This window comes from Thrips palmi, unplaced genomic scaffold (assembly GCF_012932325.1).
Source record: "Thrips palmi isolate BJ-2018 unplaced genomic scaffold, TpBJ-2018v1 HiC_scaffold_19, whole genome shotgun sequence".
Lineage (NCBI taxonomy): Eukaryota > Metazoa > Arthropoda > Insecta > Thysanoptera > Thripidae > Thrips > Thrips palmi.
The window spans coordinates 9,598,385-9,626,094 of record NW_023144628.1 but is presented as its reverse complement, the minus strand read 5'-3'; the positions used below and the strand labels follow the sequence as shown (position 1 = coordinate 9,626,094).

At 58.8% G+C, this 27,710-nt stretch overlaps 2 protein-coding genes across 2 annotated transcripts in view; both read right to left on the bottom strand.

Annotated features, from left to right (window-relative positions):
* Positions 1 to 1,866: 1,866 nt before the first annotated feature.
* Positions 1,867 to 20,284, bottom strand: LOC117646405 (facilitated trehalose transporter Tret1-2 homolog). Its single transcript, XM_034387302.1, has 11 exons — positions 20,118 to 20,284; positions 16,600 to 16,652; positions 15,602 to 15,689; positions 14,627 to 14,762; positions 12,753 to 12,938; positions 10,784 to 10,882; positions 9,197 to 9,393; positions 8,542 to 8,796; positions 5,760 to 6,252; positions 2,362 to 2,567; positions 1,867 to 2,316 (listed from the first exon to the last, which is right to left on the bottom strand). Exons 2-11 carry the CDS (start codon positions 16,608 to 16,610, stop codon positions 2,218 to 2,220), a joined length of 1,770 nt encoding a protein of 589 aa, XP_034243193.1. The 5' UTR covers positions 16,611 to 16,652; positions 20,118 to 20,284; the 3' UTR covers positions 1,867 to 2,217.
* A 2,218-nt stretch (positions 20,285 to 22,502) lies between these two features.
* LOC117646324 overlaps positions 22,503 to 27,710 on the bottom strand; it is a 9,739-nt gene continuing 4,531 nt past the window's right edge. The window contains exons 2-3 of the mRNA XM_034387200.1: positions 24,230 to 24,559; positions 22,503 to 23,040 (exon numbers count right to left, since the gene is read on the bottom strand). Coding sequence (XP_034243091.1) covers positions 22,898 to 23,040; positions 24,230 to 24,559 — 473 coding nt within the window. The 3' untranslated portion in view covers positions 22,503 to 22,897. The remainder of the gene's footprint in view (positions 23,041 to 24,229; positions 24,560 to 27,710) is intronic.

Here is a 27,710-nt window from a genome sequence, read left to right as displayed (position 1 = left end):
CGGCCGCGGCAGGCGGGAGAGACGTCCCCGACCCACGCCAGCAACGCTAGCAACGCCAGCGACCTGCACCGCAGGGCCCTGCAGGTATCGTCAAAGGGGTCTTGTCAAGTAGACACCTCTAGCGAGGCCTGAAGTGAAGAACAAGAAGAAGAACATAGACCGGAAACAGATCAAGAAATCGGCTTGTTTCGGGGGTTTTGGCAGGTTTAAATCAAATTATTTTACAACATTAAGCTTCCTTGAATTTTTGGATTGAGAATAAACATTCGTCATCAAGAAATGAGCGTAATTTGGCAACTGTTTCCGGCTTATGTTCTTCTTCTTGTTCTTCACTTCAGGCCTCGCTAGAGGTGTCTATTATTCCTCCCCAGGGACTGGTCATCTGGTCTCAAAAGCTGCGTCCTGGATTCAAAAGCTCCTATAGTCGACCCAGCCAAAGGTCTCGCTTCTTGCGACCGTCGGGGGGAGCGCGGGGGCTGGTGCGGGAGGACTTTCGCGGTGGAGGGGGCAGTTTTAACGGTCGCCCGCAAGAAGCGAGACCTTTGGCTGGGTCGACTATACTTGGTCGAAGGAATAAAAAGGGAGAGGTCCCCCAAGAACACGAAACGCTCACAGTGACGTCATTTTGATGTCAATATGACAAATTTTAGTCAAAATTTCGACAAAAAAAGCATTATTTTGACGTCAGTTTGACGTCCTTTGACTGCTTCGTGAGTGTTTCGTGTTCTTTGGGTCATGACCCTCCGGAAACTGCCAATGATTTTAAATTCAATATTTTCCCCCATTTTTCTACTTGTCTCCAGGATTGGCTTCGGTACGCGGGGGCGGACGTCTGCAGCTCCACAGCCAGGAAAATCAACACGAACCGGACCCGAGGCCACCAGTCTGCCCCAGTCGTAACATTCACAGACAATTCGCTTTAAAGATAGGTTTAATTTTTGTAAGCAATTGTTTTTTTCTAAATAAACCATGTCAATTTTTTTTTACCCATAATTGTGGCGTGCCCTTACACTGCTGCTCTCCCCTCAAGATTCTCGTAAATTTGAGAAAAATGAAAGTACTTTAACTATGATAAGCAACAAAGGGAAAGGCACGTATGTAACTTGGTGGCTCAGTGCGCAGAGGTGACGCCGAGACGCGTGTGTTATGTTTCGAAAACTGTTTCGGCAGTGGCTCGCGGGTCTAACGTGACAAAATACGTAGCTTCGCAGTGCTCTGAAGCATATGTCTGGGCGTTCCTTGAGCTGCATGTCAAGTCTACTTCGTATCCAGTCCAGTAGGTGAGTGAAATTCGGCCGTCGACCGAAAGATAACCTCTAATCCAACACGCCAGCACCGCTAGGGGCACTCTATTGATTCAAACTTGTAAGCCGTGATAGTTAGAGGGGTGTAGTAAGTGAGCCGATTGTAGTTTGAACCGAGATGTAAGTCGAATCGCTAACTTTACCCGTCTAATTTCAACGGTTTAGCGGCTCTGACCAAAATATCGTCCCGCCCGAGCGACGCGAGGCATTTTCGTCTACCGTGTGTAGGTGCTAGAAGCAACAGTGCCCAACAGTGTGTCGGCGCGGACACGGGGTAACGTCGGCCCGAGCTACGACAGGATTCGGTGGCGCGGGGTAGCTCCACACGCTCGGAGTATCGGCAAGCCCTGGAGTCGAGCTGCCCTCTGCCTTTCGCCGGGGTGCCGGCAGACTGATTCCGAGAGACGTTTTTGTCGCTTTGATTCTCTCGCTCTCACAGGGGACGCTCCATGAGCGACAGAAAGACGAAAACGACTCTCAAAATCATTCAGCAGTTGGTGTCTTAAAACCAGCTATGACTTAATGACGGCCAGACATTAGGATTGCCAGAACTTAAGAGAAATTTACTTGTATCGAAAAGAATATATAAGTAATTTATTACAAAAAGATAAATGTCTTAATGCACAATGACACAGAGTTGTACACGACGTTGATTCTTCACCAAACAAATCACAGATGCTTCTTTCTTTTTCCTAACAGAGAGGCGAAACGTGTTGAAAATGAGATTCATTCATTCATTCATTCATTCATTCATTCATTCATTCATTCATTCATTCATTCATTCATTCATTCATTCATTCATTCATTCATTCATTCATTCATTCATTCAATGTGGCAATTCATTCATTACTTCATTCATTCGTTCACTCCATGTGTCAATTCATTCATTAGTTCGTTCATACACATCAGCCATTCAGAGATGCGTGACGCAGCTGTCGTCGCCGACGGCCCCCTCGGGCTCCTCGCGGCACTGGAGGACGAACACGTCGCCCTGCTTGTCTGCGCCGTCGTCCTTGGCGTCGCCGCCGGCCTCGGCCACGGTCTTGGTGGCGGCGGCGCCGACGTCCGGCCTGGGCGCGCCGGCCTCGGCCGCCGTCTCGGCCTTGTCGGGGCAGCGCGCCCGGCCCAGGTAGAGGACGTGGTTCAGGAAGAAGCCCTCGATCTGCTCCTCGGTGCGGCCCTGCGTCTCGGGCACCACCAGCCACACGAAGAGCACCGTGGCGGCGCACACGGACGCGTACAGCCACTGCACGCCGTCCGAGCCTGCAAGGGAGGAGCACGCATTAGTCTGGTTATCCGGGCGGCAAAGGCGAGACAACTAAACCGGGTGTACGACGCACAGTGGGCCAGAAGACCGGTGGAGGCGGGCAAAATTCTCAACGCGTTTTGAGCTCCGGAGTCGCTAAACAGGACTCGAACCGAACGTGTGATCCCACCAATGGATTGCTCGAACCGGAAATTCATTGGCGGGGTCACACGTTCGGTTCGAGTCCTGTTTAGCGACTCTGGAGCTCGACACGCGTCTGGAATTTTGGCCGCCTCCACTGGTCTTCTGGCCCACTGTGCTCCGTGGAGAGGCGCCTAGGCAACCCATGCGACAGGCTGCGGCGCGCTGCGGCGGGTGGCGCGCACCATTTCGGAAATCTGTCGTCGCGAGCGCGGCCTCTTTCTCTTTCTTTCCCCTCCCGATGTGTCGCTGTCTTTGTCGCCGACTGGAGGAGCTCGCTAATGGCCTGGAGCGGCGGCTGCGTCCGGGACTTGGTCCGGGACTTGGTCCGGGAGGCGCGGCTGGAGCGCCGCGCTGGCGGGCCTGGGCGGCCTGGGCCTACCGCAGGGCTGCCGCCGAGCAGGGCTTCTCTCTCGCACTCTTGAGGCGTCCCTGACGGGAGCGAGAGAGACAGAGCGACGAAGCGCTGTCCGGTTCGAGCCGGTCGGCCCTGCGGACGCCGCCGGCGTGCCGCCGCACCGCGGCGCACAGTGGGCCAGAAGACCGGTGGAGGCGGCCAAAACTCCAGACGCGTTTTGAGCTCCAGAGTCGCTAAATGGGACTCGAACCGAACGTGTGACCCCACCAATGGATTGCTCTTCGGACGAGGAGTCCATTGGTGGGGTCACACGTTCGGTTCGAGGCCTGCTTAGCTACTCTGGAGCTCAAAACGCGTCTGGAGTTTTGGCCGCCTCCACCGGCTTCTGGCCCACTGTGCGGCGCCCCGGACGCGGCCCGCCTGCAGTGCACGGTAACGAGAAGCCGTACCGTATATCACTCCCATTGACTGGACCCTCCCCCCTCCCCCACCGGCAGAAGTGAGTTACGGCGCGAGTCGCGGTGACGTCAAAGCAGCGACTTAACGCCGTCAAGAAGAAGGGGCGCACAGTGGGCCAGAAGACCGGCGGAGGCGGTCGAAAATCCCGGACGCGTTTTGAGCTCCGGAGTCGCTGGACAGGACTCGAACCGAACGTGTGACCCCACCAATGGATTGCTCTCCGAATGAGGAGTCCATTGGTGGGGTCACACGGTCGTCTCGAGTCCTGGCGAGCGACTCTGGAGCTCGAAACGCGTCTTAGGCTTTGGCCGCCTGCGCCGGTCTTCTGGCCCACTGTGCGGCGGCGGCACGGCGTCGTCGGTTTGTTTCTTCCGAGGAAGGCGCGACCATCACGTGCATTTCGCTTTTCGCATTTCGCGGCCCGAAACGGCGACACGGCCCGAAGCGGAACGACGCGACGCGAAGCGAACCGCGCGGGGTGAACCGCGGCAAACAGCGAAACCGCAGAGAGCGGCGCGTCACGCCTCGCCCGGGATTGGCCCCACCGACCAGAATAGGCTCGTTTGTGGTGTGCGTGTGTGCGTGTGTGTGTGTGTGTGTGTGTGTCTTATGTGTGCGTGTCTGCCTGTCTGTCTGTGCCGACAATTGACGATCGCGCGTGCGATATACACGAACCGTCGGAATAGGAATGAGCAGATCACAACAATAATTAGCCAGACCCCAGTCTCCCCCTCCAAAAGAGGCAAGAAAGATAAATTTGAGCGTGAACCCGGTGAAATCCGACAAAATATCTTCCAGAAACGGGTTAATTCGTAGCGGACCTCAACGTGAACCATCGAGCACCCCCCCCCTCCCTCGCCAGTTCTCCCATTGTGGATTCCGTTTGTTGGCTGGGGCTTCCCTCTGCATGGAAGGCGGCTCGATGACGTCACTTGTCCTGGACGGGACGGGGTCTCGACGGTACGGTCGGGACCAACGGACTGGTAAAGTCCTTTGACTCCGCCTGCGTCGAATTAGCAGCTAACTGAAGACGCCCTCTCGAGAAAGGTGAGCCCGCCCCGCCCCGCCCCACCCCGCCCCGCCCCGCCCCGCCCCGCCCCGCCCCGCCCCGCCCCCGCTGCGCTGCGTGGGACGCCACCAGTACCCAGCCCACGGGCTACGGGGATGGGGACCCGCGGTCTGGTGTCCACCACGAATGAAGGGTTGTACTCTAGACACGTTTACCCACCCCTACGGCCAGGGTGTGCAATAATAAAGTGATTTAAATTGATTTTTGTCCATTATATTTAAAAGTTTAAGATTTCAAATGTAAGTCACCCTTAAATTTTCCCTTAACGGCCCTTATAACGACTTATGCGCCAAAACTTGAAAAAGAGAATTCGTTTGTGAAGGCGACAGGAAGGGGCGACAGGCCTACTGCCCCTCCCACATGGCACCAACATACCGCCTGAAAGATAGGCCAAAAGCCAAACGTAGCCCAGTAGGCAAACTCCCGAAGGTCGGCCCCAAGGGCTACCTAACTCAAGATAATCATTGCACGTCTAGTTGGTAATCAGTGAAATAATCAACATCATCCAATGAAATGACAATCATACTTTCGGGGATTCAATCACTTTTGACCATTTTTGCGAGACCACTGCTCCCAAACTATCAGCGGTCAAAGCCTTCCCGAGGCGGGGCATGAAAGAGTAGGGTCTTCAAAATAGTAAGGCGTCGAGGGAGGCCTTTGACCGCAACTAAATTGGATGCAGTGACCGCTCAAAGTCAGAAAAAACGGTAATTTTCTGAAATTCATTCACTTTTTGACCATTTTTGCGAGACCACTGCTCCCAAACTATCAGCGGTCAAAGCCTTCCCGAGGCGGGGCATGAAAGAGTAGGGTCTTCAGAATAGTAAGGCGTCGAGGAAGGCCTATGACCGCAACTAAATTTGACGCAGTGGCTGCCCAAAGTCACCAATATTGAATTTCCGACACTTTAACAGCTTTCCGAGGTCGGCGCTCAAATAATCCCCAATATTTCCCAATAATCAACATAATAACCTCCTATAATCAGTGATAACTAATAAAATAATCAAAATAAATCACATGTAATCATACTCTAAATATAATCAGTGTACATGAAAATCTTGAGTTCGTTACCCCTTGGTCGGCCCTGGAGGCGCCACAGAGGCGAACGCAGTGTGTCCTTACCGAGCCAGGCGTTGAGCTCGCGGTACGTCTGCAGCGCGGCGAACATGAAGAAGTGCGCGAGCGAGAGGATGACGGCCTGCGCCGTGCCGCGCACCCTCTGGGGGAACAGCTCGGCGGCGAGGATCCAGGGCACGGACAGCACGCCGACGCAGGACGAGCAGACGTACACCAGCACGCACAGCGGCGGCACCCAGCGCGCGCCGCCGCCCGCGCCGCCCGCCAGCCCGTCGGCGTCGGGCCCGTCCAGGACGTCCAGGCCGTCCAGGACGTCCAGGCTCTCCAGCGCGGAGCCCGCGGCCAGGGCGGCGCCCGGCCACCGCCGGCTGAAGAACCCCGACGTGAGCATGGACGCGCACATGACGGCCGCGCTCATGATGAGTAGCTGGCGGCGTCCGAAGCGCGACAGCAGCGGCAGCGTCACCACGGCCATCACCAGCCGCAGCAGCCCCACCAGCGCCGCCGCCGTGTAGTCGTCCACGGAGCTCTGCACGTCCTGCAAGCAACACAACGCCGTGACAACGCAGAGACAACGCCGCCGGCAGGCAGTGGGCCGGAAGACCGGTTGAGGCGGCCACGTCTAGACGCGTTTTGAGCTCCAGAGTCGCTAAAGAGGACTCGAACTGAACGTGCGACCCCACCAATGGATTCCTTGTTCGGAGAGCAATCCATTGGTGGGGTTACATGTTTGGTTCGAGTTTCATTGGGCAACTCTATGGAGCTTAAAACGCGTCTTGAATTTTGGCCGCCTCCACCGGTCTTCTGGCCCACTGTGCGGTAGTAGCTCTGTCTCTGTCGCACTCATGGGGGCGGCACCTCAGAGGAGAGGAGTGCGATAAGGACCATGAGACTACACACTAAACTTCTTACGGATACATCCTATCTGTATTACGGACATTTTTGTGCAATTGCAATTACGGATAGATTTTGCTTGTAATACGGACGATTTTATCCGTAATACAAAGGTTTTCGTGTCCGTAACATACAGACGAAAATATCCGTATGGTACGGACGTAAAACTCTTTGTAATACGGATGATTTCATCCGTATTACAAGCAAAATCTATCCGTAATTGCAATTGCACAAAAATGTCCGTAATACAGATAGGATGATGTATCCGTAAGAAGTTTAGTGTGTAGAGCGGCGACACGACGACTCTTCTCTTCGGAATCATTCTGCATATCCCTCCGGCACACCGCGTAGCGAACCTGTAGGGCATGGTGCGCGCGGTTCCGCCGGCCAAGTTAACAAAGCGCGACTAGAATGAGCGCGAACAACCCGCTGGAGTAGGTAATCCTGAATGAAAACAGAGCGGGCAAGTGCGGCCAAGGCCCGGCCACCGCCTCTCCCTTGTTTCCATTACTCCTCCAACATCTCGGCCACCTCGGCACTCTGCAGGGCGTGCACAGTGGGCCAGAAGACCGGTGGAGGCGGCCAAAATTCCGGACGCTTTTTGAGCCCCAGAGTAGCTAAGTTGGGGTCAAACCGTCAAACCGAACGTGTGACCCCACCAATGGATTGCTCTCAGAGCGAGGAATTTATTGGTGAGGTCGCGCGTTCGGTTCTAGGCGAGGTTCTAGGCCTGTTTAGCGACTCTGGAGCTCAAAACGCGTCTAGAATTTTGGCCGTCCTCCACCGGTCTTCTGGCCCACTGTGTGGTGGCCACCGCACCGGGGAGGGTCGCCGTTCGGTCCGCTTCCGCGCAGCCTTGTAACGCGACGATTTCCCCGATCTAATCAAGGGCCGCGCAAAAGGCGAGAGTCTCCGATGAAGAGGGAGGTATGCCAAGGGCCGCCGTCGACGACGAAACCGCGTGCCGGGCCTCCAAAGCCTCGACGGTGCGCTTACACACACACACACACACACACACACACACACACACACACACACACACACACCACACACACGAGCGCACACACACGCACGCGGCCGGTGACGCAGGCGGACGCAGGCGGGCCGCGCGCCAAAATGTCACGGGTGACGATTTTCGCACCGCGTCTGCTGCTACCCCTTCCCCCGCACTGCGAATTAAACCGCCAACCGAAAACCGAAAACACAGCCGAGGTGACCGGGCCGGGCTCGGCCGGGCGCCCCGCCTTGGCCGGGTGGCAAGGGCAACAGACCCATCCCGTCCGACCTGCGGCCTCCGCGCACAGTGGGCCAGAAGACCGGTGGAGGCGGGCAAAATCCCAGACGCGTTTTGAGCTCCAGAGTCGGTAGGACGCTCGAACCAGACGTGTGACCCCAGCAATGGATTCCTCGTTCGGAGAGCAGTCCGCTGGTGGGATCACACGTTCGGTTCGAACGCCAGTTAGCGACTCTGGAGCTCAAAACGGGTCTAGACTTTTAGCCGCCTCCACCGGTCTTCTGGCCCACTGTGCCGCGGCGGGGCTCGTGACGGGAAGCTCCGCCCGAGGTGGAGGGCAGCCCATGCCCGGAAACCCGGCGGCAAGGCCTGGCGCCTGGCGTCCCCGTGCCTCGCCACCGGTCCGGCCGTCCCGGTCGCCGCGCCCGTCCGGGTAACTCCGGTCGATTCCGGGTAATCCCCGCGACAAGGCGCCGCAGCAGACTCATTCCGAGAGTCCTTTTCGTCGCTCTGTCTCTCTCGCACTCAGGGGCCGCCCCGTGTAGGTGCGAGAGAGACCGAGCGACGAGATCGGCTCTCGGAATGAGCCTCCGGGCGAAGCGCCAGGACCGGATGCAGCCTCGCCGCCGTCCCGCCGCAACACGACGAACACGGGGCCGATTTTGCGGTGGCGTGGCGGGGTCGTCGTCGTCTCTTTACCTGGAAGAAGGTGACCGCGTAGAACAGCAGCACGTAGGCGCCGCTGAACTGCTGCAGGAACATGAGCACGCACAGCAGGTACAGGGGCCGCCGCGAGCCCCGACCGTCCATGATGGCCGCGGTGCCCTTCTTGAGGGAGCGCGCGCACCGCGTCCACCAGGTCGGCACCGAGCCGTCGGCCGACGCGCCGGAGCCAGCGCCGCGGCGACGCGTCGTCAGCACCAGCGCCTGCAGCTCGCGCGCGGCGTACTCATCCTGCAAGGAGAACGGAGAGATTCCGATGTTAGGTCAGTTACCGCCAGGAGGGGAAGCTTGACGATTGATTTGCCAACGGGCCTTTTCGTCTGTCTGCCTCTCTCGCTCGTACTCCAACGGGGACCGAGGCGCACAGTGGGCCAGAAGACCGTTGGAGGCGGTCAAAATCCCGGACGCGTTTTGAGCTCCAAAGTCGCTAAATGGGACTCGAACCGAACGTGTGACTCGACCAATGGATTGCTCTCCGAACGAGGAATCCATTGGTGGGATCATACGCTCGGTTCGAGTCCTGTTTAGCGACTATGGAGCTCAAACCGCGCCTAGAATTTTGGCCGCCTGCGCCGTGCGATAGAGAGAGACGGAGCGTATCCGGAATCAGACTGCCGGCTTCGCGGCTTACCTTGCTGCAGCCGCCAGGCGCGAGGCGCCGCAGGGACTGCTCCGCCTTGTCCAGCTGCCCGTTCTGCACCAGCCAGACGGGGCTCTCGGGGCAGCAGAAGGTGAGCAGCAGCAGCGGGACGGCGGCCACCACGCAGCAGCACCACGACACGCCGCGCCACGCCACCACGGCGCCCGCCGCGTACGCCACCAGAAGCCCTGCGGCAAAGGGAAGGGTTCGAGACGCTCCCGCGGGACCCGCACAGTGGGCCAGAAGACCGGTGGAGGCGGCCAAAACTCTAGACGCGTTTTGAGCTCCAGAGTCGCTTAGCAGGGCTCGAACCGAACGTGTGACCCCACCAATGGATTGCTCTCTGAACGAGGAATCCATTGGTGGGGTCACACGTTCGGTTCGAGTCCCATTTAGCGACTTTAGAGCTCAAAACGCGTCTAGAGTTTTGGCCGCCTCCACCGGTCGTCTGGCCCACTGTGACCCGCCGGGACCCCACCCTCTCCCGTCTCCCGCCTTTGTCCCGCCGTCCCGCCCGCGCACCGATGAAAATTTCCAGGAAACGGCGAGTCGCGCCCAAGAATGGCGAGCTCGTAATTTTGACCGGCTTGAATGGCGTCAGCTCATAGTCGTGTTTTTTGTTTCGATCCGCGCGTCGCGGGGCGTCGCGGGGCGTCGCGCCGCCGCTCGAAAAGCGTCGCGCTCTTGCCAGTTCCGCCGCGGCAAAGCCGCAGCCGGCCGCCCCGCCGGCCGGGGGGATTTTTAATGACCTATTGCAAGACCAATCGGCTGTTCACTTGACTGGGCCCTGGCTGGGCTGGCCGGGCCGCCGGGCCGGCGTGCATGGCGTTCCCCGATTACGATTTCGCCGCCGCTGCGTTGACTGCCACGGCCACGCCGCGCCACGCCGCGAAGGTCAGGCGGGAGCCTGTGGCAGTACAAGGCGGAAGAATGCCGCCCCCGCGCCGCGGCGCCGAGGAATGGAATGGACCGACTGACGGACACCAATGCTGGACCTTCCTCCCGCCTCACAGTGGATTTGCCAGAAGACCGGCGGAGGCGGCCGAAATCCCGGCGCTGGCCATGGGTCTGCTTGTCCGCCTGTCAAGTCGGGGGTAGGCAACCCCCGCACAACAGCCGTGCTCGGCGGGTGGCCTATCCTCCGTACTGCGGGCGCTTCACAAGCACCCTGGCAAGCTGCAGCGCTTGATCGCGCCAGCCGGCACCCTTGGTCGCCCCCTTCCCTCCCTACCCCTCCCTCACCTCCCCGCTCCACAGTGGGTCAGAAGACCGGCGCAGGCGGCCAAAATTCTAGACGCGTTTTGAGCTCCAGAGTCGCTGAACAGCACTCGAACCGAGCGTGTGACCCCACCAATGGATTCCTCGTTCGCAGGGCAATCCATTGGTGGGGGTCACACGTTCGGTTCAAGTCCCAGTTAGCGACTCTGGAGCTCAAAACGCGTTCGGGATTTTGACCGCCTGCGCCGGTCTTCTGACCCAACGTCTGGCAAGCTGCATCACTTGATCGCGCCGCGCCGGACGGCACCCCTCGCTGCCTCCTCCTCCCCTCCCCTCCCCTCCCCTGCTGCTGGGGCTTACCTGCCGCCCCGATGAGGGGCCCCGCGGTGATGAGCGCCCCCCTGAGGTCGGGCCGCGCCACCTCCGTGACGTAGATGGAGGCCGGGCTGGTCCCCACGGCTGCAACAGGACAGGCAAGGCCGGGCAAGGCCGGCCGAGGCAAAGAATAGAAAGACGATCCGTCCATTCGGCTCCGTCGCGGAGGCGCGCGTGCGTCCGATCGTGACTGATTGGTGTAATGATTACACCTCGGATCCCGAGAGAGCGTCGCTCCGTCTCTCTCGCACTCGCAGGGCGTCCCGCTGGGGTGCGAGAGAGACGGAGCGACGCTGGTCGCGCCGTCCGACTGGCAGTGTGGCGGCGTGCTTTCAATGGCGATCGAGAGATGCGACGACGGCGCCGTTCCGAGAAATCGCGCGTCGGACTGCGCGACTGGTGGGCGCGGGGCAGGTGCCTGATTGCAAAGGATTCTTCGTCGCCTCTGTCTCTCTCGCACTCGTGGGGCGCACCGCAGGGGTGCGAGAGAGACAGAGCGACGAGGCGATCCTCTGGAATCAGGCGGGGCAGGCCGAGCTGGCGGCCAGACTGTCGTCCGCAGGGCGCATTGTTTTTGCATGCAGCTAATTGCTCCAGCTCCGGGAACTCCGAAGCAAGTTGGGCTGTGGCGCACAGTGGGCCAGAAGACCAGTGGAGGCGGCCAAAACTCTAGACGCGTTTTGAGCTCCAGAGTCGCTAAACAGGCCTCGAACCGAACGTGTGACCCCACCAATGGACTCCTCGTCCGGAGAGCAATCCATTGATGGGGTCATACGTTCGGTTCGAGTCCCATTTGGCGACTCTGGAGCTCAAAACGCACCAGGAATTTTGGCCGCCTCCACCGGTCTTTTGGCCCACTGTGTGGCGTCGCGCGGCAGGAGGCTGTCTCTGTCTCTCTCGCACTCAGGGGGCGGCCCGGCGGGGTGCGAGAGAGACGGAGCGGGGGGCGCACGGCGTCGGGGGCGTGCCCTGGCCGCCTCGAAGCAGTCTGAGCGCGCCCCCGCATGCAGCTCGTTTTTTGGGGCCCTCCTCCTGTCTAAAAGCAATCGCACCAAATTTCACGGCGGTCGATAGCGTCACTGCCTGACTCGCCTTCACGCGGTTGCCTTGCGGTTTCGTTTCCAGTCGGCCGGAACTGAAATCTTGACGTATTAATTGAATCCACCGCGTGACATTTAGAGCACGCCGGGGAGGGAGAGGGAGCGGCACAGGCCGCGAAGCCGTGCCTTTATTTCGTTGCTTGGATTTACACACTTTCATCAAGGGGCTATAAAACTCGCGCTCGAGAGGCCAGCCACCGTGTGTGTGGCGCAGGGGCGGGGGCGGATCACAGTGGGCCAGAAGACCGGTGCACGCGGCTAAAACTCTGTACGCGTTTTGAGCTCCAGAGTCGCCAAAAAGGAGTCGAACCGATAGTGTGACCCCACCAATGGATTCCTCGTTCTGAGAGCAATCCATTGGTGGGGTCACGCGATCGGTTCGAGTCCCGTTTAGCGACCGCAGAGTGACAACAGACACAAAAGTCCAACTTTCCGTTTTCAAAATTGGAGCGCGACACACCCACGCCAGCGCGGCAGTGCCGGGCAGTGCGGGGCAGTGCGGGGCAGTGCGATCGCGAGGAAGAGGACGAGGACGAGGAGGACACCGCTTCTTATCCAATGAAGAGAAAGCGAGACGGTTTACAACGCCGGGGCTGCATCCTGCCCACACAAACAGGCAATGCCACAAACCTGAAACCAGGTTTGGCGCGCGGCGGCGTCGCGACAGGTTCGGGAACCTCGCCGGTTAAAAATAGCCTGGCGCGTCGTCTGGCCGGGCCACTCCCGGTCCCGTTATAGGGGCAGTCCGAAATCGAGATTCTCCGCGCGCGTTTTGACCTCTTTCTTCTTCTTCTTCTTCTCCTTCTTTAACGACTGTGCCGGCGCGCCGGTGTTACGTAGTTGGTGAACCTCACCCAGCGAGACGCCGACGAGCACCTTGCCGACCAGGATGAGGTCGAACGAGTCGGCCACGGCGATGACGACGGAGCCCATCACGAAGGGCACCAGGGCGAGCTGCAGCGCGCGCACTCGGCCCCAGCGCTCCATGAGCAGCACGGCCACCGCCTCGCCCACCGGCACCACCAGCATCATCAGGGACGCTGCGAAAACAACAACAGTTCAGTTCAGTTCTAGTCCCATTTAGCGACTCTGGACGCCTCCACCGGTCTTCTGGCCCACTGTGTACCGCGCCTCGCGTTCCCCGCACGCTGCGGCAGCAGCAGCAACAACAACAATAACAACAACACTGTTTGATGCGTAAACACACGCGTAAACAACCCCAGCGCATTTCGGAGAATTTTTGCATCATTTCACGATGGGCTGTCTCAACGAGGAGATACCGCGGTCCCAGCAGTTGAAAATGACGTCAGAGTGACGTCAAAATTACCCTTATTTCGACTGTACCAGTTCTCCTCGCTGGAAGGCTGCCTCCTTTTCCTTTTTCCTTTTTTCCTCCCCCGGCCGTAAGAACGCGACTTAGGACTGCAAAGGCGGGGGAGCCGAGCCACGCCGTGCTGTGCAGGTGAAGCGTGCCAAAGTGCGTCGCGCGTCAAAGATCGACAAAGATCGTCAAAGGCGCTCACTGACAGTCAAAGACCGACGTTTGTACAGTCCGTCTTCTAATTGGCGTTCGCGCGCCGACTTTGATGTCGCCCTCGCCTCCCATTTTCTCAAGGGGTTGACCACTCAGCTCAGGAGTGTACACAGGATTACTGATTACCAGTGATTACCTACAAACATACTCAAAAAACTCCATAATTTTGGCCAGCTAAGAGCATTTTGGCCTTATTTCATAAGAAAAACCCCAAAATCCGATAAAAACGGCGAATCTAGCCAGTTTTGGTATGTGATTACCAATGATTACCGGACGAAGTGTACACACGATTACCAGAGTGGGTAACCCCTTGCATTTTCTTCCTCTTTTTCCTGTTTCGATTAGCAGATCGAGAGGAAAAGATCGATCAGGATCGAAACTGGCTGCGCTGCACGTGCCCACCCACACGTGAGTCGAGTCACGACAAATTGCTACTTTTCTCGGCGCGCGAGACGCCGCCTCCGCCAGCTGATTACGCCAAGAGTCGCTTTTCGTATCATCGCTCTGTCTCTGTCGCACTCATGGGACACCCCACCCCACCATCTGTTCGCACCTCACGCCCCCTGAACTACGCTGGAATTCGACATAGACTCTTGCGACTTGAAAAATACCAAGTGCGCTTTAAAAAACACCGAGTGCGATCTTTAAAAAAAAAAGCGTGTTTAAAAAGTACCAAGTGCGCTTAAGATACCAAGCGCCCTTTTAAGAAAATTACCAAGTGCGCTCTACAACTTGGCTGGGCGTGTACACAAGATTTGGCGAGTGCTTGCCCCCTCGCCAGCTGGAGGTAATTGGCGGTTCGGCCGCTAGGCTAGGTTTACCAACTGCGCGCGCGGAAAAACTTCCGGTGGGGATTAGCAGACAAAGTCGCCAGACTCTTCGTAACAGTGCACTGTGGGCCAGAAGACCGGTGGAGGCGGCCAAAGTTCTAGACGCGTTTTGAGCTCCAGTGTCGCTGAACAGAACTCGAATTGAACGTGTGACCCCACCAATGGATTGCTCTCCGAACGAGGAATCCATTGGTGGGATCACACGCTCGGTTCGAGTCCCATTTGGCGACTCTGGAGCTCAAAACGTGGTCTTGAATTTCGGCCGCCTCCGCCGGTCTTCTGGCCCACTGTGCAGTGCAACGGCCTTCGCGCCGGCCTTTGGGCGCCTCACTGTAAGGCCCATACACTGCAAGTCGCTACTCACTGAGCCATGCCGTCTGCAGCCTGGTGACCGTGATCTCGCTGTCGGGCAGCTCCAGCTGCGGGATGAGGATGGCCGAGTAGCCCAGCACCGCGCCGTCGGGCAGGTAGAAGCTGTTGGCGGCGATGCACGCCGCGATCTACACCGGAAACACAAACAGTTTTACTTCCGGCCTCGCCTCCTTCGCGAAAAGGAAGGAAGGCGTCCGGAGGAAGAACGCATTCGGCGCGAGAGTCCTGCAAAAAAAACAACAACAACACGACCATGATGCCAGAACGCCGTTTTTTACGGAGGGATAAATTTTCGCGACCGCAGCGAAAAGCTTTGACGCCCCGCGTCAACCTTCGAACAGTGTTGGCAGAAAAGTGGGCAAAAAGGAGCGCTAAACACACCGGTGTGCAGCCGGGCTGTAACTTCCCCTTGAGACTGATTCCGAGAGTCGTTTTCGTCGCTCTGTCTCTCTCGCATCTATAAGGGACGCTCCATGATTGCGAAATCTGTCTGCTTGCTCCTTAGGCAGTTCTTCAACAACCGCGACGAGAAATCGCCCTGTAGACTGGAGGAGATACAGCCCGCCGCACGCCGGTGTGTTTGGCCTCCTTTCCGCCTCCTTTTCTGTCAACACTGGAACTTGAGGTTCACAAACGACACGATATTGTACCATTTAACAAAGCGGAGAGGATGGTGGCGCGTCTTGGGGAGTGACCGAAGGAGTGCGCGGTGGGCGGTCCACTGTGGGCCAGAAGACCAGTGGAGGCGGCCAAAACTCTAGACGCGTTTTGAGCTCCAGAGTCGCTAAATGGGACTCAAACCGAACCTGTGACCCCATCAATGGATTGCTCTCCGAACGAGGAATCCATTGGTGGGGTCACACGTTCGGTTCGAGTCCTGCTAAGCGGTTCTAGAGCTCAAAACGCGTCGGCCGCCTCCGCCGGTCTTCTGGCCCACTGTGCGGTCGCAACCCGCGGCGATACCAACCTGCGGCAGCACTGGTCGCAGCGACAGCTTCTTCCCGCAGTCCTCGCCGTCCTCGTCATCCTTGCGTGTTCCCGGCGGCGGCCCGTCGCTGCAAGCAGGGCCAAGCCAAGCTACACGTCAAGCTACACGTCAGGCTGGCGGTGCGGCACACCACGTGACACGAGGCGCACCGCGGCGGCACTTTCCACGCCCGGCCGTGCCGTGCCGTGCCGTGCCGTCGCGAACGCCGCGCCGCTCTCGTGGGATCAAACGCTACACGCGTTTTGCTGCGCTCGACTCGAGCCGCAGTCATGGAGTTTTTACATGAAAGCGCCGCACAGTGGGCCAGAAGACCGGTAAAGGCGGCTGAAACTCCAGACGCGTTTTGAGCTCCAGAGTCGCTAAACAGGACTCGAACCGAACGTGTGACCCCATCAATGGATTCCTCGTTCGGAGAGCAATCCATTGGTGGGGTCACACGGAAGATTCGGGTCCCATTCAGCGACTATCAATCAATACATGAGTGCAAGTGAGATAGAGCGACGCGAAAGAAAGCACTGTTCCGGATCGGTATGCAGACCGTTCCAAAGTAGGACCCACACGCTCCCGCGTCGCGAGCGGTCGGTCGGACGACGAAGCAAGGACCCCCGCAGCGGAGACACACTGTACTAACACGTAAATGCGGTGTATTCGAGATTTCTCTTCCAGTGCGCACAGTGCGGCACAGAGGGAAGGAAGGAAAAACAGGGGGGGGGGGGGGGAGGAGGGTCTGAGAAGTCACATCGGTGCGAGTTGGTCCGTTACCGGCACGTCGTCGGCCAGGTCGTGAATCCGTAGTCACTACCCGCCACGGAGGCCGTGGTTCACTCCACGCACTCACACGCACTCACTCACACACAAACATACACACACGCACAAACACATTCACTCTCTCTCTCTCTCTCTCTCTCTCTCTCTCTCTCTCTCACACACACACACACACGCGCGCGCGCGGCGTGCGGGCAATATGGCATATTTACCTCAGGGTCATCTCTCAAAACCTGCCGTGCTCCTGGGCGGCATCAGCGGCGTCCTGTAAAAATAAAGTAGAAACGTTTCGCAAAAATGACAAAAGAAAAAAACACGACGAGAAACAAACAGCGCGGAACCGCGAACTGGACGCTCGCGTGGACCGTTGGCTCCGTGGCCCTGAGCAAGGTGCGGTGCCGCGGTGCCATCCGTCCGTTGGCAGTGGTCCCACCGAGTCCATGACCTAGCCACCGAGGAGGCGAGGGGCAACGACGCCACCATAATATTTGTCGGCGAACAGGAACGCGTCAACAAACGCTGCGGGGTAAAGGGCGGACCAGGAAATCGGTTCGTGGCACTGTGGAGGTGGTCGCGGCGGTGTCCGATCTGTGGCACTGTACGAGGCCGTCGCACTTGCTGTCGCACGCGCCGTGGCCGTCGTGGTGGCCGTGGCCGTCGTGGTGGCCGTAGCCGTCGTGGTGGCCGTGGCCGTCGTGGTGGTCGTGGCCGTCGTGGTGGCCGTGGCCGTCGTGGTGGCCGTGGCCGTCGTGGTGGCCGTAGCCGTCGTGGTGGCCGAGGCCGTCGTGGTGGCCGTGGCCGTCGTGGTAGTCGTGGCCGTCGTGGTGGCCGTGGCCGTCGTGGTGGCCGTGGCCGTCGTGGTGGTCGTGGCCGTCGTGGTGGCCGTGGCCGTCGTGGTGGCCGTGGCCGTCGTGGTGGCCGAGGCCGTCGTGGTGGCCGAGGCCGTCGTGGTGGCCGTGGCCGTCGTGGTAGTCGTGGCCGTCGTGGTGGCCGTGGCCGTCGTGGTAGTCGTGGCCGTCGTGGTGGCCGTGGCCGTCGTGGTGGCCGTGGCCGTCGTGGTGGCCGAGGCCGTCGTGGTGGTCGTGGCCGTCGTGGTGGCCGAGGCCGTCGCCGTGTGGAGGTGGCCGTCGCGTTGGCCGCGGCCATCGCGCTGGCCGTCGGGCTGGCCGAGGCCGTAGGTTTGTGGGCGTCGAAGGGGAGTACGCCATAAAAAGGCCACGGCCCCGTCCGCCCGCCTGCGTGCAAACTACACCGGTTATACCAATGGGCGCGGCGCCTTGAACGGCTCTCTATACTCTCATCCCCCAATAAGGGCGGAATAACCCTAACCCTGGCCATGCCCTCGCGCTGCCTTGGAGAGAGAGAGATAGAGATAGCTTGCTTTTTTTGCTGGTGCAGCCCCGGCTGGGCCGCTGCGTCCTAGCTTTTCCAAGACTCATGAGGCTGTGGCCTATCGGCAGGGTGGCAGCCCAGACAGACACTGCACACCGTCCGAGTTCTATTTCCTCTCGAAGAACTCGAATTGAACCTATGATGGCACCAGTCGATTCATCGTTCGGAGGGCAATCCACATTGGAATTCAGAATCGGCCTGAGGGAGGGGCAAAGCTGCGCTTATTGGCTACTTACAGGGACAATGCGATGGCTTTTGGACACGTTGAGCATTTTGCCTACCTTCCAGCAAGCGCGGATCCAGGGGGGGGGGGGGCAAAGGACAATTGCCCCCCCCCCCTTGACCCCTAGATAGCCGCCTGAAAGGTAGGCAAAAAGCACCGATTTGCCCCTGTAAGTAGGCAAAAAGTGCTACTTTGTCCCCCCCCTTGGGCTGACTCTGGATCCGCCACTGCCTTCCAGGCGGCGTTGCAGCGGCCAAACGAGGGCGAAAAGGCCTTACCCCTCTTTAAATCCATCCTTGTTCCTCCGTGAGTTCGGTTCCAGCGTCCCAACTCGCGGAAGTAAGCCACAGTTTACCGTAGGCTGAGCACACACACGCGTACGCAAGCACACACAAAAAGAAACGCAGCGTCGCTGGAGAAACATGTTTGTCCCACGGACGCGCGCGTCTGCCTGCGCGACGCTCAGTCCAGCGACCGAAGGGACGTCGCTCTGTCTCTGTCACACTCATGGGGCGTGCCGTAGGGGGGGTGCGAGGGAGACAGAGCGACAAAACGTTCCTTCGGAATCGCTGAGCAGCCCCCCCTGGGCGTTGTGGACGAAGACGCGGCAAATAACACCTTCAGAGGATCGGTTTTTGTCGCTCTGTCTCTCTCGCACCCTTACGGACAGCCCCATGAGTGCGAGAGAGACAGAGCGACGAGACGACTCTTCTGAATCGCTCGGCAGGACCGCTTTGCCGCTTTGTGCGAGGTCAGTGAACGGCTGAAGCCGTACCGGCTAAAGCAGCAGCCGGACCAGCAGCCTGACTCCCAGAGTCGTCTTCGTCGCTCTGTCTCTCTCACACTCATGGGGCTGTCCGTAAGGGTGCGAGAGAGACAGAGCGACGAAGACGACTCTCGGAGTCAGTCTGCTGGCTGGCTGGCCGGTGTTGCCTGTAGACGGTGCCGGAGTGCAACGCACCCCAGCCACTCACTTATGCACGGCAAGGAATGTTAAGGGAATCAAAACAACGTCGCCACTGCGGCGCGGTTTGGCGCCGAGCTTTCCGAACAACTGAGACACTGCTCAGTCCTCATAGGAAGGGCGCGTTCCCGCTCGAAATAATCATGGTTCCGTTCCTCACGAAGGAAGACGCTCTCAGTTAAAGCCTCCATTTTCCTGCAGACATTTTAACAAGTCGGTCCTTGCCCTCGCCTCTCCTTCAAGGTTGGGCTGCAGGGCAGGGCCTCTGCGGCCGAGGGAGTAGAGACACCGATCCCCGACCCGAGGGACCCACGTTCGAGTCCCCGCATTCCAGCGCATTTTCAACCAGTTTTCTCTGTCATTCTGCGGGTTGGGGGAGTTGTTTCCACGGAGCGAAACAGCCCCCCTCTCTTACTTCATTGATTACTCTGCTAACTTCAGTACTGTACTGGCACGGCACTCACGCACGCACTCTCACACACGGCCTGCACAGAGTCTTTGCTGCGCCGTTGCCCTGCGTTGCCCAGCCACCCCGCAGAGTCCACGATGCCGGTGCGTGCAGATAAGCCACCCGCACTGCAGACTGATTCAGAGAGTCGTCTTTGACGCCCTGTCTCTCTCGCACTCATGAGGCGCTCCCTGCAGATACGAGAGAGGCAGAGCGCCGAAAACGACTCTCGGAATCAGTCTGCTGCGATAGGCTAGGGCAGCTAGGCCTGCACCCGGCGCTACCGCGCGTCAGGGTCACTCCGACATTGTGGGCAGTCCACCCGGCACCGTCCGTGCGCCCTACCAGCAGATTGATTACGAACAGTGCTTTCGTCGCTCTGTCTCTTTCGCACCCATGGAGTGGTCCACAGGGATGCGAGAGAGTCACACAGTCGGCCAGAAGACCGGTGGAGGCGGCCAAAATTCTAGACGCGTTTCGAGCTTCACTAAATGTGACTCGAACCGAACGTGTGACCCCACCAATGGATTGCTCGTTCGGAGAGCAATCCATTGGCGGGATCACACGTTCGGTTCGAGTCCCGTTTAGCGACTCGGGAGCTCAAAACGCGTCGAAAGCCTTCGCCGGCGGCGCCGGTCTTCCGGTCCACTATGACGCCACCGACGGCGTCCTTGTCTCCGCTCACGCTGCTCTCGCTGCTCACCCTATCCGTGGTCGTCGCGGTCCCGGCCGCCGTGCCGCCGTGCCGGTGCCAGCAACGCACTGTCGTCCTCCTCGAGTGGCAATAATAAGCCTGAAAACGGCTCCGCGGCGTCCACATCGACGGGAGAGGCTGTATGCACACTGCGGGTACTGCGCGGCGGGGCGGGGCGGGGCGGGGCGGGGCGCGGCCCGTGTCCTGTGGCAGAGTGGCCGCACCGCCGATTCGGGTGTGAGAGAAATCGCGACTGGACTGGGACGTCGCCGGCGCGGCCTGTGGTGCCGGGGCCCTGTCTGCAGTTTGAGCCCCGGACCGCGCGGCGCGCCGCGTGGCGGGGCGGCGGAGCGGCGGCGCCTCGCTCGGCGGGGCGCAGGCAGGCAGGGCGCGGCGGTCCCCCGGGCCTCTCTCCCTGCAGCCTTGCCAGCCTTGCCAGCCTTGCCCCGCTCGCACCTGACTGGTTTGGCCCTTGTCCGCCGTCCCGCCGCGTTCCGCCGCGTTCCGCCTCCAAGACGCCAACGCCGTGGACCACGTGGTGGCGGCAGCGCGGCGGCGCGGCAGCGCGGCGGCGCGGCAGCGCGGCAGCAGCCACAAAGCGCTATCAAAACACGATACGTTGATAACTGACCGCGGCCAGCCGGAGCGACGCCGTGACGCGGTGACGCCGCGACGTGACGTGGCGACGGAGTGACTTCACGCAGTGACAGGAGTGACAAAGTGACGTGTTGACACAGTGGTGTGGAAACGAAGTGACGCGGTGACAAAGTGCCTGACTAAAAGGAGTGACTCAGATGGAGTGACAAAGTGACGTGGTGACACAATAACGTGATGACAAAGTGCCTAACTAAGTAAAGGAGTGACAGAGTGGCTCAGAGATGGAGTGACAAAGTGACGTGGTGACAAAGTGCGTGACGGAGTGACTGAGCAACACGCGCCCGCGCCGCGACTCTGAAGCTCCGGAGTCTGCGGCGCGGCGGTACGTACCTATTGGGTGTCGCGGCCGTCCCGGCTGCTGGCTGCTTGGCTGGCTGCTTGGCTGGCTGCTCGGCTCGCCGCGGCCCGGCCCGCTCGGCGCCATGGCCAAGGCCTCGCGGCACACGACACGGATCGTGCCCGTTGTTTCCTTCCTCACCAGGACGACGACGACGGCGTCGGCGGCGGCGGTAGGCGCCACGACGGGGGGCAGGACGCCGTCGACGCGGCACCGGGAGCACTGTACTACCGCGCTGCGGACACCGCCCGTCCGCCCGGCCGAGCACACGTGCCTGATAAGGGACCGCTCGTAGTTCATTTATACCTCGAGACAGAATGGGGTTGGGTGTTTTTCGGGCATCGCTTTGCACATTTTTAAAGAGAAGAACGCGAGAAACTACTGCTGTGTCCAAAGGGAAGGGGTGACCGACGCTCTCTCTCACTTTTTTCAGTGGCGCGGCGTGGGTGGGGCCCACGCTAAGTGCGACGGGCCTGCCGCCCCGCCGGCCCGCCGGCCCCGCTGGCGGTGAGTGTGTGTCAGGCCGTCCGGCGGCCAGTGGCGCACAGTGGGCCGGAAGACCGGTGGAGGCGGCCAAAACTTTAGATCGTTTTGAGCTCCAGAGTCGCTTAATGCGACTCGAACCGAGCGTGTGACCCCACCAATGGATTCCTCGTTTGGAGAGCAATCCATAGGCAGGGTCACACGTTCGTTTCGAGTCGCATTTAGCGACTCTGGAGCTCAAAACGCGTCGAGTTTTGGCCGCCTCCACCGGTCTTCCGGCCCACTGTGGGGCCGCCCTCTGGCCCTCTGGGTCCTCCAGGACCGCCCTATCGAGTGTCCCGACGTGATCCCGGCGGGGTGGTCGGCCTGCAGAGTGATTCCGTCTCTCTCGCACCTCCGCAGAACGTCGCGTGGAGGAGAGAGATAGAAGAGCCCCGCGGAATCAGTCTGCGGAGCGCGCGCTTCGGTTCCGCATGCAGCGCTGCCGTGTGATCCAAGAAAGAACGGTCGGTCGCTCTGTCTCTCTCGCACCCTCAGAGGGCTCCGTGGGTGCGACGGAGACAGAGCGATGAAACGACTCTCTTCTGAATGGCCGCGCGCAGCTGACACGTTCTGCCGCCTCACTGTGGTCGCCGTGGACGGGGCTGGGCAGGGTGACGACCTCGTGGCTTCGGGAAAGACCACGTGACAGGAATCGGGTCACTTTCACAACGACTCCGTCCCCCCTCAAAAAATAAAAATAATAAAGAAAACTAAAGTAAAAGTTTAATTTTTAAGAGAAGGCCAAGTAAAAACCCAAGCCGAGACTGAAATTCGTTGCAAGAAGCGAGTGGCTTTTTGCGACACTCGTTCTGCGTAGGGAATCTTTTGCCCCCCTCATGGAAGAGTTGGTGTGGTAAAATGAAGAAGACACACACTTCGCCGTGGATGTTGATATTTTATTAAAAATAGAAGACGACATGCTTTGATCCTGGTGTTTGTTACAGGTTGAGGTCATTTCACTCCGGAAAAGTCTGTCCTCCTCTTACAGCATGGTTCTGCGGCGACTCGCGGCGCAGAGAGAGAGAGAGAGATAGACAGAAACAGAGAACGCGCCGCGTTTAATTATTGGTCCTCCGCGGAGGGACGGTCGCAGTTCACAGTAATTGAAAAAACAACAGGGACTATCTAATCGAAGCGAACAACAACAATAAATGGTAATAATGTTACACTCTACATTAGTTAGTACAGAAGAGTCTTTTGATTCTCGAAATGAGTGAAGGAAGGTGGAAGGGAACTGAAGGACCGAAGTCGGGCCGCCTCTCGGCCCCGCCTACTTCTTCCTGCCCATCATGCCGCCGAAGCGCAGCGCGCTGGCCTTGGAGCCCGCCTCCTCGGACTGCCTCATCTGCTTCTCCTGCAGCGCGCGGATCAGCTCCTCGGCGGTCAGCGGCCGCGCCTTGTCCAGCGGGGTGTCTGCAACACGGTCAACGTCCGTTAGCTCGTGTCATGGTGGCCGAGAGCGTAGAGGCATCGGCTTTTGGATCCGAGGACTCGAGGTTCGATACCCGGTGAGTGTGTAATTTTCTACATGGTTTTTCCGGGAATCAGTCTAAGAATTTTAGGTCGGCGGGCGCTGTGGCTCCGCCAAGATAACTTTTACTATGGAGAACGAGGGGGTAACGACTGGTACATTTCGTGTCAGCCGGATTAAGGATTACCTCGGATTACCCCGGATTACCCCCTAATTACCTCCGGATTACAACAAAAAAATTCCTGGATTACCTTTGGATTTAGCTGGATTACCCCGGATTAACTCAAAATTTTCCCGGATTACCTCAAAATTTCGGGTTATCCGGATTACGGATTACCAATTTGCTGTCAGCCGGATTCCCGAAGTCGTTACCCCCTCGATGGAAAACCTCCTCTTTAAAAATTTTTTTCACGGAATGAATAAATCAATCGTTCACATCTCCACCACTTTCCTTTCGGATGGAAGTTAGGTCGGAGCAACCGAGATGCATGCTGGGGGACCGGGCAAGCCGGCAGGGAGGCTGGCAGGCAGGTGGGCGGTCTCCCAGCATGCATCTCGGTTGCTCCGACCTATCTTCCAAATGACCTTAGGGGGACGTCCATATACTACGTGCCCTAGTTTAGGCCACTTTTTGACCCCTCCCTACCTGAGGGCCCTGGAAAACCTTCCAATGTTTTCATTTAGTATAGAACCGTGCGCCCAGTCACAGACTCCCCTCCCCCGCACAGTGGGCCAGAAGCCGGTGGAGGCGGCCAAAACTCTAGACGCGTTTTGAGCTCCAGAGTCGCTAAATGGGACTCGAACCGAACGTGTGACCCCACCAATGGATTGCTCTCCGAACGAGGAATCCATTGGTGGGGTCACACGGTCGATTCGAGTCCCATTTAGCGACTCTGGAGCTCAAAACGCGTCTAGAGTTTTGGCCGCCTCCACCGGCTTCTGGCCCACTGTGCCCCGGACCGGACGTGTAGTATATGGACGTCCCCCAGGCAGCGACATCCCCGGAACACAAACATCCTTCCCTGTTGTGAATCGGCGTGTTCCACAAATCAAGCCAAAAGTAAGTCGGGTTCACTGACACCGACTCCCTGACGACGCGGACGACGAAGTGACGCATGCCGGCCCGCTCACCTCGGATGAAGTTGTCCAGCAGGGGCCTGGCGGGCTCGTCGGCCCAGCCGTCGCCGCCGAGGGGCCCGCCGCCGTAGGGGCCGCCCAGCTCGCTGAAGGACAGCGGCTGCACGAAGCGCACCACGGGGTGCAGGAAGCCGGGCGCGTCGCGGTGCCGCTTGCGCGCGTCCAGACGCGCCTCCAGGGCGGGGTGACGCAGCGGCCAGAAGGGCGCCATGCCGGCCAAGCCCGCGGCGGACGAGATGCCGCCGGACCGGCCCTGCCGGGACAGCCGGGACAGCAGCCCCACGCCGTCCGGGAACAGGCCGGACTCGCCGACGCCGTCCTCACCTGCAGCACGACAAGCAGGCCGAGAAGGGGCTGCGTGAGACAAGGGCCGGGGCAAACAGTGCAGCCAGTGGGCCAGAAGACCGGTGGAGGCGGCCCAAATTCCAGACGCTAAATGGGACTCGAACCGAGCGTATGACCCCACCACCAATGGATTCCTCGTTCGGAGAGCAATCCATTGGTGGGGTCACACGTTCGGTTCGAGTCCCATTTAGCGACTCTGAAGCTCAAAACGCGTCTAGAATTTTGGCCGCCTCCACTGGGTTCTCTGGCCCACTGTGAGCCAGCAACGGACTGGCGGAAAACAGCCGAGTCTGACTCGCTGCAGCACTCGAACCGAACGTGTGACCCCACCAATGAATCGCTCTCCGAACGAGGAATCCATTGGTGGGGTCACACGGTCGGTTGGAGTCTTGTTTAGCGAATCGGGAGCTCAAAACGCATCTAGGGTTTTGGCGGCCGGCGCGGGTCTTCTGTTGCACTGGGCGTGGCCAGCGCTGCGCGCAGCCAATGAAGACGTATGGCGGCCCGCGGCCCGGGTCACTAGACGCATTCGAGTTGCCAGCGGACCGATTCCGTGAGTCGTTTGCGTCGCTCTGTCTCTCTCGCACTCATCGGACGTCCCGTGTAGGTGCGAGAGAGACAGAGCGACGAAAACGACTCTCGGAATCAGTCTGCAGTGCACCATCCCATTAAGAGGACGGCCAAGACGAAGAGACGGCCCGATGGCTCGTGGCTGCGGTGGCTGGCTATGGCTACATAGCTGGCCCAATTTGCTGGGAGTCGAACCCTTGCCCCTGAAGTTGCGGGTCGACGCCTCTGCGCGCTCAGCCGCCGCTGATTCTAGAGAGTACATAGCAGGTCCCACTCCTGGCTCCACACTGTGGCATCCCGAGGAAATCATGATCACGCGCAGGGGCTAGGGTTCGACTCCCAGCAGAGGAGGGGCGTGAGGTTCTTCTCCGCTGTTATAACGTGTCACCCTAAGGACGGCGATGTCTCGTTTTGCAGTGCAGGCGGGCCGGGCCCGAAACGGCATACGATCAGTTGTGGTCTGGCCCGTAATGGTAATGGTAACCGGCGTCGAGGGTGGGCCCGTCGCACACCCGTGCGTGCTGGGTTGCCTATCCCGACTTGCGCGGGCGCTCCGCGCGGTGCGGGCCTCGACCGCCTGAACCGCCCGGCTGCGCTGCCGCGCCGCGTGGTTGCAGTCGGACGCAGTCAGGCAGTCAGAAACCGAGAGCCGATGCAGTGTGCCCCCCGCCCCGGCCTCCCGCACCTGATGCGCTGCGTCCCGTCAACACCATTAGCTAATTGGCCATTGGTCCACCGTGGTTTTGGTCGCCTCGGGCGGCCGCAGTGAGAGCTACGGGGCGGGCGGGGGCATCGCCACTGACAGCTTCAGATCTCCTGTCGCTATGGTGGACAGGACGCAGCGGATCGAAACCCTCCAATCGTGTATAGGGTCTGTTTAGCGTGGTTTGGCGTCTGGAGCTAAAAACCTGTCCAGAATTCCAGCTGCCTCCACCGGTCTTCTGGCCCAACCTGTACCCCCCCCCTGCCAGGTCACCACCCCTATGACTCTGTGACTTTGCGACCCCAGCAACAAGTGACGCGAGCCGAGCAATAAGCAACGGCACCTTGATAAGCACCCGCGATGCGAATAACAACGGCCAACTCGTTAGGCGCGCTCCCTTTCTAGTTTTTACCTTCTTTTCTTTATCTCTCTCTCCCTCGCGCGGGGGAAGCAGCGCGAGACAAAGCGAGGCCATTTAGGGACCGTGGCTCTGCCGCGGCACTGTGAGTGAGTCGCGTTTGCTTGGTTCGCCTGGGCGCTGCGCTGGCGCTCTCTCTCTCTCTCTCTCTCTCTCTCTCTCTCTCTCTCTCTCTCCCCTCTCTCTCCCTCCCCCCTCTCTTCTCCCTCTCTCTCTCTCTCTCTCTCTCTCTCTCTCTCTTTTCTCCTCTCTCTCTCTCTCTCTCTCTCTCTCTCTCTCTCCTCTCTTCTCTGTCGCGGGGGCGGCGGTGCCTCCGGCTCAGGCGCAGCCTCCCTGCATGGGACGCCGCGCTGTCCGTGGCGTCCTGAGAGCGGATTCCGAAGCCATGCCGTGACGCCGCTATCCGTCTCTCTCGCACTCACGGGGCGTTCCGCAGGAGTGCGAGAGAGACAGAGCGACGAGGCGCACACTCTGCTGCAAACGCCCCCGTGCGCGCGCGGTGCGCGTTAGCGTTTTTTGGCACGAAGTAGCCTTATAGTATACCCAGGACTCAGCCGGCTCGAGATTTGATTTGTGTGGCCCTTTATGCATTTCGGAAGTTTTCTATACGATTTTTAAAGAGATTTTGCAGACTAGTAGAACTTTGAACGCTGATTCTGATGTTGAAATCTGGTCAAAAAATTTTGGGGGCCAAATTTTTAGAAATTTGCTGCCAAAATCGCCGTTTCCATGGCAAAAATCGACTCGTCAAAGGAAAAAAAAGGGAGTGGGGGGAGCCGAGCCGGGGCGGACCAATAGCGGAGCTTCTTTTTGGGTCTGTACAGCTTACTCCAAAAGCTGAAAAAGCAACGTTCGAAATGAAAATTTCTTTGACTGCAGGTAGACAAGATGCAACAATAGAATTTGGGGCGGTTCGAACGCAGTTTTTCGGGGAGAACTATCCCAAAAATACTTCTTGATTGGAGTGTTTTTGGACATGCGCAGTGTTTGTTTTGATTCAGTTAGCACTAGGACCCCTTCGCTCCACCTCGCGACTTGCAGTGCTCATGTTCCTCGAACAAGACTCACCCGCGTTTCGAAACCATCCCCCCCGAGTTTTTGAAGTTTGTCAAACCAACCCTCGTGGTGTTGATACGTTTAAGGGAGAACTATTACACAGAATTGAAGAAAACATGACTAGAGAACCATAGCCCTTTTTAAACAAGCCCAAAAAATTCAACGTCCACAACAAGGAGGGGCAGTTTTTAAAGCGCGACTGCTGGCGCTTTCAGCTTCGCGATTTTCGCAAAGGGGGCAGACGCCGAGAAAATAGTTGCCAACCCCAGAAAATTAATTTACTGACTTCTTTCTGCTAAGAAAATTTTTAAACATGATGGACTTCAAAGATGTTCCATTGTCAGAACACTGCGGAATACATTAGCATTGGAATTTTTGAATTT